The following is a 22109-nucleotide window of genomic DNA, read 5'->3' as shown; positions in this document are numbered from 1 at the left end:
TTCTCATAAACTGTTGTCAGACTCCTTCAGGCAGCTTCATCTTTTCTTTTTATTCTCAGTTCTTCTGCGTCATTTTATTTCAAGTGTGTTGTCTTGTCTTACATGAGTTTATTACCTGCAGAAAAATATGGCTTCACAGTGGCTCTAAGGGTCATGATTCACTGCAGGGGTTGGGGTGCAGGGGAGCAGGGAGAGTGAAATTGTAGCAAGAGAAAATCTCGTTCCTGCATCTCAGAGGGTTCATTTGCCTGCCTACTGCAGTCCATGTCCCACAGTCACTAGCCGCAGTCACTTTCCTCCTGCTTCTCTGCAGTGAGTAACTCAGAAGGACAAGTTGTTTAGAAGATTCTGGCAGCAGACCATAAGTCCTCCTCTGCTTTATTTTCTGTGGCTTCTAAGTTCCTTTTGGGAGAGTAATAGAAGGTATTGTTTACAATAATAAATCTTACTCCAGTAGATGGGATGTACGTGTAAGCATACAGAACATGACATTTCATGCCTGGCACCTGTTGTCTTACTTACCATACAGATCTTGTAGCAACTTTCAGTTCCTCTGGAAGGTGACTATGATGTTGTCTTTTTTTTCCTTCTTCTCTCTCTTAATTTGAGGCCTGGCCATGATTTCTTTCCTTGGCTCTCTTAGTATTGCAGGAAGTGTAGCTGAGAGCTATGATACAGAGAGTGGGTTTGAAGATTCGGAAAACAGTGACGTGGCCAACTCTGTTGTAAGGTTCATTGCCCGATTTATTGACAAGGTTTGTACAGAGAGTGGAGTGACTCAGGACCACATCAGGAGTCTCCACTGCATGATACCAGGTAATCAATCACTTGGGGGCGGCTAACGGGTCAGAGTGTTGCAGCAGCTAAGACCCAGCACAGTGAGCTACTGCTCACTTGTCTCTGGTTTGCTTTTTATTTCCTTTACAGTTATTCTGTTGTCTAAGGCAAGGTCTTGTGACCCAGGCTCCCCTCACATGTGCAGTGTGCCCAGGGTGGCCTTGTTTTCCTGACCCTCTACCTCTGCTTCCCTAGTGCTGGGATTACAGGCATGTGGTACTATGACAAGTTCCAAATTTTTACTAAATTGTGGCAAAATTAACATAAGAGTTTCATTAATAATATTCACAATGTTCAGTCACTCCAAATAGATGTTTGGTAACTACTATTAGGTAATAAATTCTGCTTTACTCTTTGGCCCTTGAAATATCTAACCTGCTTTCTGTCTCTGAACTTTTCTGTTCTAGAGATTTTACATATGTAGAATCATATAATATTTCAACTTTTTTCAGTTAGCATAATGTTTTCAAGGTTCATCCATGTATTATATCATTCCTTCTTTTTAATGATTAAATAGTATTCCATTCAATGGATATATCTTATTTGTTCAGCCATTCATTTGTTGATGGAGACCTGGGTTTTCCACTTTTAGAGATTTGAGAATGATGATTCTGTGAATATTTGCATACAGGTATCTGAGTGCTTATTTTCAATTCTTTGGGGGTATATACCTAGGAGTAGAATGTTATAGATTACATAGTTACTATATTTTAACTTTTGGAGGTCCTGTCAAACTTTAGTTTTGCATTCTAAAATATCTGGAATTTGCTTTTGTTCTCCCTGATTTGTTTTCTTTCTTTTTGAATACTCCGACTCATTGCAGGAATTGTAGCAATGCACATTGAGACCCTGGAGGCGGTACATCGAGAGAGTAGAAGACTTCCGCCTATCCAGAAGGTAACTACTCCACACTGTACTTTCAGAAACACAGCAGCAGTGGGCTACTGTGCTCTAATGGTGCCTTCTCAGCTATTTATAGACATTTAGTGATGCAGTGAAGGTTCTAGGGAGTTTGCCCTACAGAATTTTCTAGGCTGCTGAAATAGGATTGCTATCTTTTTTTGTTTTTCAACAAAAGAACAATGATAACCTCTTATTAACTCCACTTTTATACAGAGTTAAATCATGAATAATTCTCATTCCCAAGCCCGGTCCCAGGGTTTATGTACCCACCACCCCCAAGAAAGAAAGGGGGAAAGGAAGGGAGAGAGAGAGAGACAGAAAGAGACAGACAGACAGACAGACAGACAGACAGAGACAGAGAGAGACAGAAAGAGATTTCAAAAGTTAACCATAAAAGCACTGGGTTCTTGAGTCTGACTGTCCGTGACAAACAGCTGGGGAATATAGTAAGGATTTGGGGTCTCTGGAACTAGAAAACCCTGAGAGCTAGACGTCTGTGTTTGAAGAAGCCACTCAGATAGTTACTTTGCTGCTGGCCTCACACCTATTACAGACTAGAATTTGGGCCGTCAGCGCTCTAACAGAACTACTAAAAGTACAAGTAAAGGAGCAGTCAGAAGCCACATAGGTGGGAGCAGCAGTTCTACCTGGAGCTTAAGATATAGTGGTCATTACACTTTGATTTCTGAATTTAGTCCTAAGATTTCTAGAGCCTGAAAAAAGAATAATGCTGACTTGGGCTGTTTGGTTTTTATTGTTGTTTGGTTTTGGTGTGGGTTAGGTTTTAGGGATTTTTTTTTTTTTTTGCTTTGTTTGTTTTTGAATTTTGTTTCTTTGTTTGTTTGTTTGAAGACATTATATAATTCTGACTGTGACTGTCCTGGAGCTCAGTATGTAAATTAGACTGGCCTCCAAATAACAGAGATCCACCTGCCTCTGCCTCCCCACTGCTTGGATTAAAGGCATGCACCACTATGCTCAGCTGATTTAGATATTAAAAACAGATTTTCAGGAGGAATGATTTTTTCTTACCCTCATCTCCCAAGAGGAATCTTATTATAGTGTTCCTCATATACTGAATGCTACGCTAAATGTCTCATGTATAAAGTTCACTACTTGTAGAAAAACAAAAGGATAACTCTTTTTAAAAAACAAATCATGGCCAGCCATGGGGACACATACTTTTAGTCCCAGCACTGAGGAAAGGGGCAGGTGGATCTCTATGAGTTCAGTGCCAGCCTGGTCTACATAGTGAACGCCAGGCCAGCAAGTACTACATAGTGAGACTCTCTTTAAAACAAAACAGCAAAAGCTAACTATGGAGCCAGGTGTGGCAGCTCTCACCTGTAATCTCAGCACTTAGGAAGTGGAGGCAATAGAATGAGGAATTCACAGCCAGTCTTGAGTATATGTGAATCTATATTAAATAAATAAATTTAAATTAAAATATTATGCTGGATAGTGGTAGTGCACACCTATAATCTCAGCATTTAGGAGGCAAAGGATGGCTGATCTCTGAGTTCTACCTGGTCTGCAGATTGAGTTCCAAGACAGTCAGGGTTATAGAGAAATCCTGTCACAAAAAAAAAAGTCAAAACCCCCAGAATCCATTTAGGAGTTTCTTTCTTTTGCAGTATAGTGTTATTTATGTAAAGTTCAAGTGTGAAGGAAATAAACAGTGTAGTAACTCCCCTTCCCACTCTTGTCTCTGCCATAGCCACCACAGTACCACCTTTATTAGTTGTTCATATTCTTAATGGCTTTCTCTTTTACATTTCATTCAAGATACACAATGATTATTTGAATGGACATTTCAGACTTTCAAGTTATTCTCCTATTTTTGTACTGTTAACAAGCAATGCAGCAAAGAATCTTTTCATACTTGGACTTAGAAACTCCATTTCTGCTTCTTCCTGAGTCTGGCTCAGGGTTAGCTCAGGGTGTCCACACTGTACATAAGAAGGTAACCTGGAACTACATGATGGAAACCTTGCAAGAGTTGCTTTTAATACATTTACCTGTTCTTAGCCCAAGATTCTTCGACCAGCTCTACTGCCAGGAGAAGAAATTGTATGTGAAGGTCTTCGAGTCCTACTAGATCCTGATGGTCGGGAAGAAGCCACTGGAGGTCTCCTTGGAGGTCCTCAGCTCCTTCCTGCAGAAGGCGCCTTGTTCCTTACCACATACAGGATTCTCTTCAGAGGGACGCCACATGACCAGCTAGGTATGACCTAGCACATACCATCAGAGCAGGCATCTCTGTATGGCACTTGAGGTTCTATTTAGTCCATGTACAATGATTTGCACATCATTTCAAACCCAGAAAAGAAAAGGATAGGCTTGGGGTTGAAATCTCATTTTGTTCTCTTTTCTTTGCATGTTTTAGGAAAATGTTTTTGTCAGAAAAAAACTTTTTTTTTTTTTTTTTTACTATTTCTTTCTCTATTAGTAACAAAAATCTGGGGGTTTCCCATGCATTATATAGGCATAGATTGTTTAACATGTATTGAAACTTAAATCTAATATATATACTAGCTTTGCTTTGTCTCTGGATATGAACTTAATAAGTTGAGAAATCCAGAGGCTGAGGAAAGAACAATTATGTAAGCCTTAAACCCCAGTAATTGTGCCCCAGATCTTCCTTGGTCGGGCTCAGCAGTGAGGGGCCGGCCGTCACTGCTTCTGACGTGTTCTCTATGTTCTCTATCACATCGCCTAAATGCCTTCCTCTTCCCTCTGCACATTCAAACCCTACCCTTACTTCAAAGCTTACTTTACCTCCCATGTCTTGCAGAAATTATTCTCTATCCTTCTAGCATACAGAGATTGTCTCCTTTTCTGCAGTACTCCAATCCTTGAATTATCTGTTCACTTGTTATTTACATGTTATAGTAGTGTTGCATAGCATTGCCCCAGTGGAGACCTGGAAACTCCAAGGAAGGCCACGATACGTCTTTTCTAGAAAACGTGTCTTCTTAATCACATGTAGACATTCGTGTTTTATAAAATGTTTAAATTTCTAAACCTCTTAGACACACATCTGGTCTTATCTTTCAAAGGTTTTCTGTGTATGGAAACATGTTAAAAATCTGTTATCTTCTCAAGCATGATAGCTCAAGCCTATAGTCCCAGCAGGAAGCATGATGCAAGAGAATCATGAGTTTGTGACCAGCCTGTAATAGCAAACTATCTCCCCGACCCCCACCCAAAATACGCTCTCTTTTGCTTTATCATTATATTAACTATCTTGGTTTTCTCTTTAGTATTGGAAGGTACTTTTTTATTTCTATATAAAACCTAATCCTATGTGACTGCCTTAGGCCAGATTTTATATGTGTACAATAGGTAAAGGAGATAGAAACAATGAGGATGGACAGGTAGCCCAGTTCCTGTACTTAGGAAAAATTAGTATGTTTTAGGAGTGAATTAAATTGTGTCTTAGGTAGGGTTTCTATAACTGTGAAGAGACACCAGGTTTAGTCCATTATCATCATGGTGGGAAACATGGCAGGTAGACATGGTACTGGAAAAGTAGCTGAGAGTTCTACATCTTGATCCTCAGTCAGGAGAAATGAATGTCACATTAGGCCTAGCTTGAGCATATGAGACCTCAAAGCCTGTCCCCACAGTGACACATTTCCTTCAAAAAGGCCACACCTACTCCCAACAAGGCCACACCTCCTAATAGTGCTACTCCCTATGGGCCAAACATTCAGACACTTTAGTCTCTAGAGGCCAAGCCTATTCAAACCACCACATAGCACAAGAAAACTAATTAATGACTTGGGTATGATGACACACACATTTAGTCTCTGCATTTAGAGGCAGAGGCAGTCAGAATTTCTGTGAGTTCAATGCCAGCCTGGTCTACTACATAATATAAGGACATCCAGGACTACATAGAGAGACCTTGTCTTTTTGGCTTTGTTTTTGGTTTTTTTCTTTGGTTTTTTGAAATAGGATTTCTCTGTGTAACCCTGGCTTTCCTGGAATTCATTCTGTAGATCAGGCTGGCCTCAAATTCAGAGATCTGCCTCCCTCTGCTCCTGAGTGCTGGAATGAAAGACCTATGCCAACATGCCCAGCATGAGAGACCTTGTCTTAAAATTATACAGTCACACATGCACACACACTGTGAAATTCTAGAATCTTGGCAGTTTCTCTCACTACACTCCTGGCATTGTCCTCTGCTGATGTATTTCTGCAGAAGATACTCTTGACCCTAACTATAAAGTGGTATTGCTGAATCTATGTCCTGTCTTCCTACAGTTGGTGAACAAACAGTTGTTCGGAGCTTCCCCATTGCTTCAATCACCAAGGAGAAGAAGATAACCATGCAGAACCAGCTCCAGCAGAACATGCAAGAAGGCTTGCAGATTACATCAGCGTCTTTCCAGGTACACCATAAATGTTTCAGATTTTACAATACTTGCATAGGCTTTTTCCACTTGATGTCCCTAATTCAAAACCTCATGATTTCTGATTATTTTCAACTTCATATTTCCACATATGCAATACTCAACATGTATCAAAGGAAGGAAGTTAGAGGATGAGTGTAAGAAGGTGAATGTCTTAGAGTATCTTTGGTTTTGGACTCTATTTCGGGGTTCCCTTGACCAACAAATTGTCAATCAGAAATACAGTGGCTCTTGTTCTCTGATAACTTATTTCTTAACTCCTGCTGGATAAGACTTTCAGTAAAGGGGCTGGAGAGATGGCTCAGCAGTTAAGAGCGCCAACTGCTCTTCCGAAGGTCATGAGTTCAAATCCCAGCAACCACATGGTGGCTCACAACCCTCCGTAATGAGATCTGATGCCCTCTTCTGGGGTGTCTGAAGACAGCTACAGTGTACTTACATATAATAAATAAATTAATTTAAAAAAAAAAGATTTCAAGCAGTGGTGGTGCACGCCTTTAATCCCAGCACTTGGGAGGCAGATGCAGGTGGATTTCTGAGTTCGAAGCCAGCCTGGTCTACAGAGTGAGTTCCAGGACAGCCAGGGCTACACAGAGAAACCCTGTCTCGAAAAAAAACAAAACAATAGAAAACAGAAAAAACAAAAACAAGACTTTCAGTAAAAATAACTCAGTTTCAAAGAAAAATTCTCTATTGGTTTTTTTGTGAGAAAGTAAAACTCTAAGAAGTTTAGAGCTAAGGCACTGTTGTTAGGGATAACTGAGTAACCCCTGATTGAACAGTGACTTCCAGAAGCCCCTAAGTTACCAAACCTGTGGAAACAGTGCTGCAGGGGAGAAGTCTTCATGGGAGGAGTGGCCTCCCTCCATTGTTCCTTTTTCAAAGTTCATGTCCATAGTAGTTTGGTTTTCCTATCCTTTACTCCTTGTTGCTGATTTCTCAGACTCCCAAGAAGCTCATGGCTTGCCTCTCTCTTCCTTGTGGAGTGGCCTCCCCTCCTTGTATAGACCAGACTGGCCTCAGGAGCTGCGTTTCCTGTGCGCTCTCATACAGCAGCTGCTCCCTTAGAACTGGAAGCTTCTCACAGCACCTCGCATCCATGACTACTAGGGATTTTTTCTTACTGTTCCAGCTGCCGAAGGACTCCAAACTTCAATATTGCCTATCTACACTTGTGAAAGTGACTTTTCTATTCCTAGATTTGTTTGTATCTCTGCATAAGAAGGAACCCTATTAGGCTACATCCCTTCTCTAGGCCTAATAGTTGGGAAGTAGGAAGAACACGTTCCTATGTCACCCACTCTCACTTAATTCTCCATCTCACTATAAAGGATAGTTTTACAGAAAACAACTTCAAAAATTGATTTTTATTGCTAATTGACAATCTATATTGCAAATAAATTTCTCTGAGCCTCATTTTTTTCATTGTAAATTTTATTATGACTTTATGGAGTCAGTTCTCTTTGCCCACCTTTACGTGGGTTCTAGGAATCAAACTCAGGTTGCAAACACCTTTACCTGCTGAGCCATCTGACCAGTCACACTTTTTTCTTTTAATATTTTAAAATTGTATTTCATATTACCCAAAGTTTCTACAACTTCCAAAATCCTATAACTTCTAAGGTTATAGGATTAAACAGTTAATAGTTAAAATTCATATTGCTACTTTTCTGTTCACTTTTATTTGCTTGTTTGTTTTTTGTTATTTTCAGAGATATGAGTAAAAATTGTCAAGAAGTCCTTAATGCTTCTGATAGGTCAATTTCTTTGATTTTTAGTTGATTAAAGTAGCATTTGATGAAGAAGTCAGTCCAGAAGTGGTAGACATCTTTAAGAAACAGCTAATGAAGTTCCGCTACCCTCAGTCCATTTTCAGCACCTTCGCTTTTGCTGCTGGACAAACTACCCCACAAATCATTTTACCCAAGCAGAAAGAAAAGAACACCTCCTTCCGGTAAGAGGAACTATGGGTCTCTCATCTTCATCCCTTCCATAGCTAACTGAAAGGAAGTTAACCTTTTACTAATGATGGCTTTTCTTATACCGTGTGTGTGTGTGTGTGTGTGTGTGTGTGTGTGTGTGTGTTTGTCAGCGCATGCATGCCATTCATGTGTTGAGGCCAGAGGACACCTTGTAGAACTCAGTTCTCTTCTTTCACCATGTGGGTCCCAGGGATTAAACTCAGGTCATCAATATCAAGCATCTTTTTCTGCACTGAGCCATTCTGCTGGCCCTTTGAACTAATGTATATCTTATGGCCTCATCAATTAAACCTCATTCTCAAAAGGATCTTCAAATATCTTGAGTTGCTATTTTCGCCTCTTAAAAGAATTATTCTTTTTCTATGCTTGAATGAGTTTATAGCTAGTTAGAGACAAGACGTGCACAGATACATACCTAAAACTTTTGAAAAATAAGTGTTGCCAACCATTATTGTCATATGGCCTCAGAGAAAGTTTGAGTTGAAAGAAGAGGGGATCTTTTGGTGCTAGACTGAAGACTTGCTAATGTGATTTATGAGACTATGGTGGAGGCAATGGCATGGACAGCAGAATAGGCTTGGAAATGCCAAAAAATAAACCCACGAGTTTAAGATGTGAGTGATCAGCTGGGTGTAGTGGTGCACTCTTTAATCCCAGCACTTGGGAGGCAGAGGCAGGTGGATTTCTGTGAGTTCAAGACAAGACTAGTTTACATAGCAAACTCTAGGACAGCTGGGCTACATTGGAGACTCTGTCAGGAGGAGGTAGGAGGGAGATTTGAGTGATCAATAGTTTATGTCAGACTAAGTTTTTGCACTTTTTGCCTGAAATAGTGTCCTGATGGCAGTGACATTTATAGGAAAATAATTCTCCACAATATGGAAAGGGCTATGAAAGAGAAGCTTAACAAAAATATGCACTGCAGTTATACTATACATAAGGATGTGGGTATAAGTAATATAGATGTCAAAAATATTAGTGGTACCCTTATATTAAATTGATTTTATCTTTGGTTCTGTGACTTCTAGAACTTTCTCAAAAACAATTGTGAAAGGTGCCAAGAAGGCAGGAAAAATGACAATTGGGAGGCAATATTTATTAAAGAAGAGAACAGGAACAATTGTGGAAGAGAGAGTGAATCGTCCTGGGTGGAATGAAGAAGATGATATCTCTGGTATGTGAGAATTATTTCCCATAATTCAATTTCCTTCTTTCTTTCCTTCTTTCTTTCTTGAGACAGGGTCTCACTGTGTAGACCTAATTGGCCTTAAACTCATAGAAATTCACTTTCCTCCACCTTCCAAGTGCTGAGATTAAAAGTGCGTGTGACTATGCCTACTTATTCTTATATGAATAACAACAAGAGACTAAGTTGTACTTATATGTAAACTCAACCATTTCTCAAAACTGGTAAGATAAATTTCTACTAATATTCTCTTGTTTAGATAGGATTGTGGTTGACTTTTTTTAAAAGGGAGGGTCTCAGGTATTGCAGACTGGCCTTAAACTCACCACGTATCCCAGGATGCGTCTCTCATCCTCTGTCTTTACCTGCTAGGTGCTTTGATCACAGATGTATGTACGACCACACCTGTTCTTGTAGGGCTGCATGCAACCACTGTAGCAACTGAGTTCCATTCTCAGCCTGATTGTGTTACCTTATACTGCTTCTTTACTAAGTCCACCTTTGTCTTGTTAAATGGAGAAAGAAGGAAATCCTATGTATAAAATAAGAATGAGGGTATAAGGCAGACCTCTGTGACTTTGAGGCCAGCCTGCTCTACAGACCTAGTTCCAGGACAGCCAGGGCTACACAGAGAAACCCTGTCTTGAAAACAGACAAAAGAAGAAAAAAGAGGGAGGGACTAGGATAGTGAATGCTCCACACTGAAGATCAGGGAGACCTGGGATGGAGAAAAACCAAAACATTATTTTAAAAAATATAGAGTTAGCCAAGATATTTCTCAGCTGGGAAAAATAGAAGAAAACAAGATGTCATGTTGAATGATTTTTTTTTCTTTCCAACTTTTAACTAAGTATTGAGTATGCTATGGAGATAATGCTACATAAAAAAATGATCTAAAGGAAAGGGAAATAATATAATTCTTTTCCATCTCAAGATCTTAGATTTCCTCACTAGTAATTGTACAATTAATACCTGTAATGTTTTAAAAGAAACCTCATTTTTATTGAGAGTATTGCATAAAAAGATATTCATCAGGTTTGCTAAGATAAAAAAAACCTGTTAGTGTGGATGCCGTCAAGTGCTGGCTGACAGGAGCTTGATTTAGCTGTCTCCTGAGAGGCTCTGACAGTGCCCGAATAATTCAAAAGTAGAAGCTCATCCATTGGACTGAGTATAGGGTCCCCAATGAAGGAGCTAGAGAAAGGACCCAAGGAGTTTGCAGACCCTTAGGAGGAACAACAATATGAACTAACTAGTACCCTCAGAGCTACCAGGAACTAAACCACCAACCAAAGAGTACACATGATGGGACTCATAGGTGCAGCTACCTAATGTAGCAGAGGATGGTGTAGTCAGTCATCAATGGGAGGAGAGGCCCTTGGCCCTGTGAAGGTTCTATGCCCCAGTGTAAGGGAATGCCAGGGCCTGGAAGTGGGAGAGGGTGGGTTGGTGAGCAGGGGGGGAGGGGAGGGAACAGGGGGTTTTTTGTTGTTGTTTTTGTTTTTTATTTTATATTATTTTTTCTTTTTTTTTTTCAGAGGGGAAACTAGGAAAGGAGATATCATATGACATGTAAATAAAGAAAATATCTAATTTTAAAAAAAGGAAAAAATTTATACAGTTAAAAAAAACCTGTTAGATTTTAAGTGTATGTGTATATGCATACATATAAGAAGGAATACATACAGGCTTGCCCCTGCGGGCAATAAGAAGGCCTGTTATTCCATTGCTAAAATGAACACTTATCGGAACTCTGGCCTACTCAAAGTCATATGCAAAACATTGCTACCAATCACTATTGACTATTCTAATTCAAATTATTTCATGGAACAAACAAACAAACATAAACAGTCCATAACTGTGCATGATAGTATATGCTTATAGTCTCAGTTACTGACCAACCAAAGCAATAGGACCAGTTCAGCTCATAAATTCAAGGCCAGCTTGGGGACCATAGGAAGACCCTTCCTCTAAAGTCAAACCATAATAATTACTCCACCAAAAGACTGAGTTACAGAATGTTGTTTGCTCCTCTAGAACTAAAAGGACGACATGAAACTGACACCTGAGCGTGCAGCTGCATCGGGAAATTCTCAAGCTGGAACTCCAAGTCTCATTTTTTTAGAGATAATTATTATTGGTTTTCATCATTTTGATTTGTTTTGTCTTGTTTTTGAGATAGGTTCATTATGCCCAGGCTAGCTTCATACACAAGATCTTCCTGCCTCCACTTCCAAAGTAGTAGAATTACAGGCATGTGCTATCTTAACCAGCTATTTTACTTTGTTTGGGATTTTGCTTTTTGTTTGGTTTTGGAGAGAGCCATATCTTTTTCTTTTTCTTTTTCTTTTTCTTTCTTTTTTTTTTTTTTGTTGTTGTTATTCTTTAATATTTTTTTACCGTCCAATCGTTATTTCGTTCCTGGTCTTTCCTTCCCACCCTTACCTCACTAGACCTTCCCACTCCCTGGGGCCTCAAGTCTCTCGAGGTTTAAGTGCATCTTCTCTCACTGAGGTCTGCCCAGGCAGTCCTCTGCTGTATATATGTCAGGGGCCTCATATCGGCTGGTGTATAATGTCTGGTTGGTGGCTCAATGTCTGGGAGATCTTGAGGATCCAGGTTAGTTGAGACTGCTGGTCTTCCTATGGGGTTGCCCTCCTCCTCAGCTTCTTCCAGCCTTTCCCTAATTCAACCACAGGGGTCCCTGGCTTCTGTCCATTAGTTGGGTGTAAATATCTGCATCTGACTCTTTTAGCTGCTTGTTGGGCCTCTCAGAGGACAGCCATGATAGGCTCCTGTCTGTAAGCATATCAGTAATAATGTCAGACCTTGGATCCTCCTCTTGAGCTAAATCCCAATTTGGGCCAGTCACTGGACCTCATTTCTCTCAGGCTCTTTTTGTCCCTGCAGTTCTTTCAGACAGGAACAATTCTGGGTCAGAGTTTTAGACTGTGGTTTGGCAACCCCATCCCTCCACTTGATGCCCTGCCTTTCTGCTGGAGGTGGACTCTGCGAGTTTCCTCTTCCCACTGTAGGGCAGTTCATCCAAGGTCCCTCCCTCTGCGTCCTGAGCAACTCTCAGCTCCCAGGTCTCTGGTGCATTCTAGAGGGTCCCCCCAACTCCTACCTCCGGAGGTTGCCTGTTTCTATTCTTTCTGCTGGCCCTGTTTCCCCAGCCCTCTGCAGAAAGCAGGCATAGGGGGCGGGGGAGGTAGGGACCTGGGTGAGACAGGGGACAGGAAGGGGAAAGGGGCAACATGATCAGGTGTTGCGAGCCATAGTTTTTTTTGTTTTTTGAGACAGGTTCAGTTTATGTAGCTCTGGCTGTCCTGGAACTCACTGTATAGACCAGGCTAGCCTCAAACTCACAGAGATCTGTTTGCCTCAAGTGCTTACTCCAAGAGAGCCATATTTTTTCTTGTCTGTTAGTAATCTTGAATACATTTCTAAGGCCTTTAAAAGTTTAATTAAACCTTTCTCACATTAAAAATAAATAGAAAATTAGGACTTTTTAAAACATTTTTTGTTGTGGTTACAAGCAGTTTCCATTAGGAATGTCCTTTTTAAAAAAAAAAATTCTCTCTAAAGAGCTTGGTTATTGAATAAATTCTTTCACATTTAAATCATAGAGGACTCTGAACCTGTGATTACAAAGTGGTGACAGAGTTTTCCATAGACATTATATCCTCTGCTGAAAAGATTTCCAGAAACCAAGTTTAACTTTTCATAACTTTCCCACTACTGTGCTTCTAGTTAACCTGGATGTTTCAATATGAATATATTCTTTTGAAAGAAATACAAAATCTTGGATGATGAGTTTGTATAGTGATAAATTTTAGATAACAGATTTAAAGATAAATTTTATTAATAGATTATCTTCTGTGTTATATTCAAATTACTGTACTTTAGTATCAGTGACAGGCCTGACTGAAACAGAAAAATGTAGCCAATGAATTTAAAATAACATTATCTTTAGTTGTTTTGTTGTTGTTTTGTTTTGTTTCTTTTATAAATAGGTTCATAGGATGCATTCCAGGCTGTCCTAGAACTCACTCTAGGCTGTAGACTAGGCTGGCCTTGAACTTCTCTTGCCTTTACCTCCCAAATGCTGGGGTTTTAGGAATGTACCTACAATGCCTAACTTTAGTTTTAGAAATTATTTAAATGATATTACTTCCCTGTTTTTTGGGTTTGGGTTTGGGTTGGTTTTTTTTGGGGGGGGGTTGTTTTGGTTTTTTTGTTTGTTTTTTTAAATCCTGGAAACCCTAACATAAAGACCTTCTAAAGGAAGTTTTGAGCCAGGCATGAAATTGTATGCCTTGAATATCAGCATTGGGGAGGTAGAGGCAGACAGATCTCTGAATTCCAGACCAGGTTAACCCAAGCTGTATAGTGAGACCTTGTTTCCAAAAAGAAGTAGTAGTTGTTATTGTTATTGTTGTTGTCGTCCTCATCGCTGTTGTTGTTCTGAGGTTTATACTTTGAGCCGATCATTTTGACAAAACCTATTTCTGTCTGTCAGTTTCAGATGATAGTGAACTTCCCACAAGTACAACCCTGAAGGCCTCAGAGAAATCTACAATGGAACAGTTGGTGGAAAAAGCATGTTTCAGAGATTATCAGCGATTAGGTTTGGGAACCATAAGTGGCTGCTCCTCTCGTTCAAAACCAGAGTATTTCCGAGTCACTGCCTCCAACAGGCTGTACTCACTATGCCGGAGGTAAGTATCAGTGGGCTTCGGAAAGAAGCCTTTCTTTATTTCCTATTTGAACCTTTAACTTATTCCAGAAACATGATTCTGGAGGTATGTCAACTGGAGAGATGTGTTTTGTGCAATAAGAGATGGCATCCCATTGGATTCTCAGAACAGGTAGATGACTGAAAGCAGCTCTGCTGTTGCAGCAGGCGACTCTCCCTGTCCTCTCTGTATGTTTAGTCACCTTTTGCTGTGTAGTTTGTCTGTTTCTGGCATTTGTGAAGATGACCTAGAGTAAAATAGCATTTGCCCAGACAGATGGAAGAGAAAAGTGTTTGCTGTAGGCCGGAGCTCCACTGGCAGTTCCCAGGGCCAAAGAGTAGAGATTGCTACTTTGTAAACCATTTATTTGCATGTGCTTAGCTCTGCCACCCAAGCAGCCATAGACTAAGGAGTGAATAAGTTTGGCAGGTTTTGGCCTTAGGATATAGTTTGTGACTCAGACATAGACGGAGGCTCATATATTGTCTACTTAGAGTATTGTTCAAAGAAACAACTTAAAGAATGAAAATGAACACATCTTATCTGTGTTCTTGCCACTTACTGCTGTTTTCCAAAATGGTAAGCTCTCTTTTATGCTTTACTATATATAAAAATATATTGTCTCTAAAACTATGTTCCACCCTCCACAAGTTTAATACTTTGATTACAAGGTAGGTGATTTTATTTTTATTTATAAATTTCTAATTTCATTAAGTAGTACTAAAGTAATTAGTAAATGGCAAACCTTGTATATATTTTAGAAAGTTGCTTTAATGCTACTATTAGTTTCAATGCTATTTATTGAAGAACTATAGGTACATTGTTTTAAATGGTAATTCAATTTACAAGAATTTATAAAATGATTACATGATTTTATAAACTTGAGAAACAAGTTGAGAATATATTTTGAGACTATGACCAAGGAAAATATTTGCATGAAAACTAAAAATTTGGGATCCTATTCAGGATATACTGTCATTTTTCTGGACTTTTCTGTCCCTCATACTAACTCCTCTTTGTAAATAAGTACAAGTGGAATTGTAAGTGTAATGTCATGCTAGAGAAACCTTTCTATCAGAATTATGTCTGCTAGTGAGAGAACAGACATCATCATTTATCATTCCAATCTTTCTGAAACAGTAAAATCTTTTTGTTATAAGCTTATAACTATTGTCCTGGTTACCTTTTTGGTAATTAAAATATAATTACATAATTTCCCCCTTCCAACCCCTCCCATGCATCACCACCCCCTTTTCTCTCTTTTAAATCAATAGCATATATATGTATATGTATATATTCCTCAATACAGCCTTCTCAGTCCATATAAATATTACTTGTTGTCTCAGCTAGGATTTCTATTGCTGTGATGAAACGCCATGACCAAAACCAAGTTTGGGAGGAAAGGGTTTATTTCACATATACTTCCTGTCACAGTTCATCAAAAGCAATGAGTATAGGAGCTCATACAGGGCAGAAACATGTTCGCAAGAGCTGCTGCAGAAGCCATGGAGAGGTGCTGCTTACTGGCTTGCTTCCCAGGACTTGCTCAGACTGCTTTCTTATAAACCCAGGCCCACCAGCCCACGGATGGCACTACTCCCAATCTGGGCTCGCTAACAACAATCACAGTAAGAAAATGCCCTGCAGGCTTGCCTACAGCCTCATCTTATGAAGACCTTTTCCCAATTGAGGTTTTCTCCTCTGATGACTCTAGCTTGTATCAAGTTGCCATAAAACTAGTCTATGTGTGTGTACACAATATATGTCTGTATGTTTTTGTGTATGATTTCAGGGCTAACCAATTGGTACTGGACAACCATTGTAGGGACCCTTCCCTACTAAGACTGTTTCTCCATTCTCACCATTCTTAAGTTGCTACAGTTTTTTATGTAGGATTAAGGCCTGGCGGTCTTTCCCCACCCACTTTAGCATGTCTATTGTTGTCCTGAGAGAGGATTGTTGGAACATTTCTTATTAGAAGGTATTTATGGTGGATGGAAAGAATACATATCAGCCAAACTATTAGGAGGAAATACAGGAACAGTCTAGAAGAAGAAAAGAGGAAGAAGCATGTAGAGATTTAAATTAATGTTCCTTATATATTAATTAATCCTGGAAATTAATATGATGGCAATTATTCCTTGACCGGCTAATTCCCCAACTAATCACACAGAAACCTTTTAATATTTTAAAGCTTAGGCCTTTGCTATGCAGACTCTCAAACTCATCTAAGCTGACCGACCACCCAGCCCCATCCAGCTACATGGCTAGCCATAGCTTTCAGACCTATAATCACATCTGTCTCCCCTCAGATCCCCTGTCAAAACTTTCTTTCCAGAGTTCCTTTCTCCCTCCCAGGAAGTCCTGCCTGGTTCTCTCTACTGGCCAGTCATAGGTTTTAGCCATTTATTGACCAATTAACTTTGAGGGCAAGGTTTGCACAACAAAAGCTGATATATGTGAGAATTTGCTTGTCTTGGGGAGACTAGGGGTACAGAATTTAACATTTGTATACATAGCAGCATCAGTCCAACCCCACCAGAAGGAAGAAAAGTAAGATATAGAGAATGTACACAAATCAATATGTAATTATAAATTGATTGAATCTCCAATTTTTAAAAGACAGAAAGTAGGGAGGGTTTTTTTTTTTTTTTAAGTATTTTGCTGGTATTAAAGGACCTAATTAGAGGGGGCTGGAGAGATGGCTTAATTTGATTAAGAGCATTGTGCTTGCAAACAGGAAGCCTGGCATGGCTGTCCTCTGAGAGGCCCTACCAGCAACTGACTGAGACAAATGCAGATAGATACTTGCAGCCAACCCATTAGACTGAGGTCAGGGACTCATATGGAAGAGTTAGAGAAAGGACTGAAGGAGCAGAAAGGGATCGCAACCCCATAGGAAGAACAATAGTGTCACTTAACCCAGACCCCTCAGAGCTCCCAGAGACTAAGCCAAAAACCAAGGAGTATACAAGGGCTAGTTTCTTGGCCCCAGGCAAATGTGTAGTGGAGGACTGCCTTATCTGGCCTCAGTGGGAGAGGATGCACCTAATCCTGTGGAAACTTAATGCCCCAGGGAAAAGAGATGATGGTGGGGGTGGGCATGGGGGAGAAGCACCCTCTCAGAGGTGGGGGAGGTGAAGAACTCAGAGAGGAGGGATAAGAAAGGGGTACAACTTTTAGAATGTAAATAAATAAAATAATTTAATGAAAAGGACATAATGTAAAAAGATGCAAAATATCAGGGCATAAAAGGTTATAAAATATATCATGCGAAACTGAAAACAAAACTATTGTCACTATAAAAATGTCAAGGTAGACATTAAAGTAAAAATTACTGTGAAACAAAAAGAAAAATACTAAAAATAAAAAAGCATCAGGCTGGAGAGATGGCTCAGCAGTTAAGAGCACTAGTTACTCTTCCAAAGTTCCTGAGTTCAAATTCCAGCAACCACATGGTGGCTCACAACCACCTGTAATAAGATCTGATGCCCTCTTCTGGTGTGTCTGAAGACAGCTACAGAGTACTTACATATAATAATAAATAAATAAATAAATAAATAAATAAATAAATAAATAAATAAGAAAAAAAAGCATCTCTAATAATGAAGTCCAAGTCATACAGAATGCAGAGCTGCCATCACACTGCCATCACACTTGGCATTCATTCAGAAAAAAATCACCACATTGATAAGTTTAAAAGAAAACTATGTAATAAGTAAAATAAAAAGTATGTAATACTTGGGAGATATTTTAGACAATATACATTATGATTTTTATTTTTAAAAATCTCTCAAAAATAGGAAATAGGAGCTATTCTCTATAGCTCCTGCTCTGATCAGATCTTACTGATCAGAGGAGAAGTCATTTAATGCTAAGCTAAAATATTGAAAGTTTTCAGGGCAAGAATTCTCATCATCACTTCTGTACAGTGTAGTGCAAAAAAAAAAAAAACTAGATAAAATGGTAGGAAACCTGAAGGAATCTAGAGGTAAAATTTTAAAGTAGATGAATTTGATAAGTGGCATAAGTTGGTGATGCAATAAATAATTAGTTAGATGCCAATCAACAAAGAGACTTTTTTAAATAATGATATTTAGCTATTGCCAGTTCTATAAACAACTATAAACAGTAACACTAAGAAATGTTCATATAACAGAAGATGTTCAGTACTACACTATGAAACATTCAAACTAGTAGGTCATTAAAAGTTCAAATAAATTGATATTTCAAGTTCTTAGATACTCCATATTCTAATACATGCAGTTCCTCCAGGAGTTGACCTGTAGATACATTGAAGCCTCAGTGTAAACCCCAACAATAAAGACTGATAAGGCACTTATAAGACTTTATGTAGAAGACCAAGCGTAGTCCAGGTAGGCTTATAGAATAATACAACAAGCTATCAAAATTTTATGTAACTGAAGTAAGTAATCATGGAGAGAGACTCAAGGATAGAGTGAGTAAGAGCATGCACTGTCCTTGCAGAGGACATAAGTTTGATTCCCATAACCCATGTTACAAGAGTTCACAACCTCCTATAACTCCAGTACTAGGGACCTGATGTCCTCTTGTAGTTTCCATGGACACCTGCACTCATATACAAACCCATACAGACACATGATTTAAAACATAATACAGGGCTACAGAGGTAGCTCTATGATTAAGAGCACTGGCTGCTTTTCAAGAGATCCTGAGTTCAGTTCGCAGCATTCACATGGTAGTTCATGACCATCTATAAACAGATCTGATGCCCTCTTCTGGCATACAGCAGAGCACCCATACAAAAAATAAACAAAAAATAAAAAAATAACAATACAAACTTTAAAAAAATAAATACTGTCCACATATATGCATATATATACATATATATATATATATATATATACATTTGGTTTTAGAGAAAAGCAGTAGATGGAAAGTTTATTTGTTTTTTTTTTTTTAATAAATAGTCCTGGAGATACATATATATAAGGAAAATTAAACTTGACTCCTACCTTATACATAAAAACTTCAATTCCTATTGATTTATAGACTTACATATAAAAATGTTTTTAAAGTAAAGCTTTTATAAAAATTAAAGAATGGCCAGGTGGTGGTGACACACACCTTTACTATCAGGAGGCAGAGGCAGGCAGATCTCTTGAGGTTGAGGCCAACCTGGTCCACAGAACAAGTTCTAGGAGAGCCGGGCTACACAGAGAAATTCTGTCTTGAAAATACCAATATATATATATATATTAGGATCTTGAGATAGATGATTTCTTGAGACAGGGTTACCCACAATATAAAAGAATAAATTATAGCACCTCCACATTAGGGATAGCATTAAGAGAGAAAATAAGATCCAGAGGCACTGTTCACACCTATAATGACAACACTCTAGACGCTGAAACAGGACAATCTCTAAAATTCAAGGACTACATGGACTACAGTGAGAACGTGTCTCAAAAAAAAAGGAAGAAGGAAGGAAAGAAAGAAAGGAAGGAAGAAAGAAAAAACTTAAGGAGAAAAGAAAGGGATAAGGTGATGTTAAAATGATAGCAAGAGATTTTAATAATAAACATTTTATAAGAAAGTGATTATTTGCTGGGCAGTGGTGGCGCATGCCTTTAATCCCAGCACTTGGGAGGCAGAGGCAGGCAGATTTCTGAGTTTGAGGCCAGCCTGATCCACAGAGTTGAGTTCCAGGACAGCCAGGGCTACACAGAGAAACCCTGTCTGAAATAACCAAAAGAAAAAAAAAAGAAAGAAAAGAAAAAAAAGAAAGTGATTATTTTGACAGGAAAAAATTAAACACAAATTCATCCATTCAATTTTCTACATCCTTTTTGGTCCCAGATAACTGCAGGGTGTTTCTATATACACTCTAGCGCATTTTAGCTCCCCGATAAAGAAAGCCACATAGACATAAAATTTGTATTAACAAGCTGCAAGTACTAATAGCTGGACAGATTCAGATCTATTCTAACCTGACTAGGCTGCTACTACACAGTTAAGTGCCCTCTCACTTGCCATTTGGTCTTGCCCTGGTTCTCTCTGGTTCATGTGTGTCTTCATGGCTGCTTTCTCATTGACCTCTCGTGGTGAATCAATTCTCCTTGTTGGGGTCTGGAAGTCGTCTCACAAACCACTCAAATACCACCAATCTCAGTCAAATGGGTGTGGTTTATTGAATGCCACACCCCAAGACTGATCTATCAGGGCCACAGGACAGGTTTGGGAGCTGATTGTGACATAGATCCTACAGGTCTTTTTAAACCTGATACCTACAAACATCTGTGCCACATCCACCAATCAGGATTTAGGGATAGGGGATTTCCTTAAGAACATATCTTTGTTGTACACTTATCTTGCTCCCATTGGTTGGGGTATTCAACTGGCAGGGGACTCGTCTAACTTTCATGTCTTTACTTGCCAACCAGGATGTCAGTTATGCATATACATGGCTCTTTCTGCCAAGTGGGAGGTCAAATCCCAGGAAGGACTTAGGAACTTAAACTTTACTCCACCCCTACTCAAAATGGAAATCTTTATTGTAAATAGATGCAAGTATCTCTCTTATGTTGGGATCCATCCCAGCAGCAGCTTATAAAGCTTATACACGGGTGCAGAAAGTGCTTCTGGGTGGTTGGTTCACTTGGTTGTGGCTAACTATAACAAAGCAGTTCTAACTGATTTCTATGGTGATTCGTTTCCAAGGGCTCAGAACAAAACAGAATATGCAATCAACTTGGGCATGAAAAAGTTTCCTAGTAACAGCAGAAACAACATATGAGAGAGTCTCCTTATAATATTAGTAGCAGCACAAAATGGCAGGCTATCCAGGTAACAGTTATCTAGGCCTTAACATTTTACCTAGGCTTTAACATTCCATCTAGGCCTTAACACTCCTGGTCTCTCCATGTGGTTTCTCTACCTTCTTCTCCTTGTGTTCTTCTCTACCTCTATTCTCCTTCAGGACCCCTTGACTAGGATCAGAAATCTAACCCTATCACTTCCGCCCAGCTAATTGGCTGATCAGCTCTTTATTACCAATCAGAGATTATGGAAAATAATTTTTACATACCATAAAAACCAGAGATGCTGGACCATGCCAGCACCTGGGCTGCAACCAGTTGTCTGAATACACAGTGCACAAAACCATCCCCCAGCAATTCAATAAAAGAGCAAATTTTTGGACAGATTGATCCCAAAAGAATAAATAGAAGTGTCTAGTAAATATATGAAAAAATGGTAATCCTTAGTCCTTAGAAAAATGCAGATCGTTTCATTAAGATCAGTGCATTAAGATTTCTCTGTGAGGAGAAAGGAGTCTAAAAGATCAAGGTAAGCAGAGGACAGAAGAAGGTAACAGGAGGACATGAAAGCAGGAGCTAATGTTTGGTGGGAGGGAGATGAGCAAGAATAGGGAGGAGCAGTTGGGTGATAGGTATACAACCTTATTAGTGTACCTAATGACAGTTATTTGTAAACTTAAAATATATAATATGGTAAATTTTATGCCAAGCCTATTTTACCATGATAATTTAAAAAATCATCAGAAAGCATGCTGGATTAGAGTTAAATGGTGAAACCTCTTGAGTGTGAGTCTTCAAGCAAAACAAATTGCTGTCTTCTTTTACTTACAAAGTAAGGTCCTTTCACTTTCCCAGCGTCCCATCCTGAACTCTGAGAGCCAGTCTTTAAAAGTAAATACATAAATATTAAGATATATTATATGAGCCAGGCAGTGGTGGCACATGTCTTTAATCCCAGCACTTGGGAGGCAGAGGCAGGTAGATGTCTGAGTTCAAGGCTAGCCTGGTCTACAGAGTGAGTCCCAGGGCAGCCAGGGCTATACAGAGAAACCCTGTCTCGAAAAAAAAAGAAAAAAGAAAAAAAAAGATATATTATATGAAATTCCCTGGGAATTAAATTGTAAGGTTTCTTTTTTTAAGTTAAAATTTTTTTCTTTTCTTTTATTGGATATTTTATTTACATTTCAAATGTTATCCCCTTTCCTAGTTCCCCCTCCCCCTGAAGCTGCTTCCATGAGAGTGCT

The 22109-nt window shown here is 39.1% G+C and overlaps 1 protein-coding gene across 8 annotated transcripts in view; it reads left to right on the top strand.

The window, feature by feature from the left end:
- Sbf2 (SET binding factor 2) overlaps nucleotides 1–22109 on the top strand; it is a 330570-nt gene that overhangs the window by 259144 nt on the left and 49317 nt on the right. For all 8 annotated transcript variants that reach the window (XM_031387848.1, XM_031387851.1, XM_031387855.1 and 5 more), the window contains exons 20-26: nucleotides 644–816; nucleotides 1661–1734; nucleotides 3769–3964; nucleotides 6010–6137; nucleotides 7937–8112; nucleotides 9169–9314; nucleotides 13849–14047. In XM_031387848.1, coding sequence (XP_031243708.1) covers nucleotides 644–816; nucleotides 1661–1734; nucleotides 3769–3964; nucleotides 6010–6137; nucleotides 7937–8112; nucleotides 9169–9314; nucleotides 13849–14047 — 1092 coding nt within the window. The remainder of the gene's footprint in view (nucleotides 1–643; nucleotides 817–1660; nucleotides 1735–3768; nucleotides 3965–6009; nucleotides 6138–7936; nucleotides 8113–9168; nucleotides 9315–13848; nucleotides 14048–22109) is intronic.

The sequence above is a fragment of the Mastomys coucha genome, unplaced genomic scaffold (assembly GCF_008632895.1).
Source record: "Mastomys coucha isolate ucsf_1 unplaced genomic scaffold, UCSF_Mcou_1 pScaffold21, whole genome shotgun sequence".
Taxonomy (NCBI): Eukaryota; Metazoa; Chordata; class Mammalia; order Rodentia; family Muridae; genus Mastomys; species Mastomys coucha.
The sequence above is the reverse complement of the archived record's forward strand: the minus strand, read 5'-3'. Positions and strand labels throughout refer to the sequence as shown.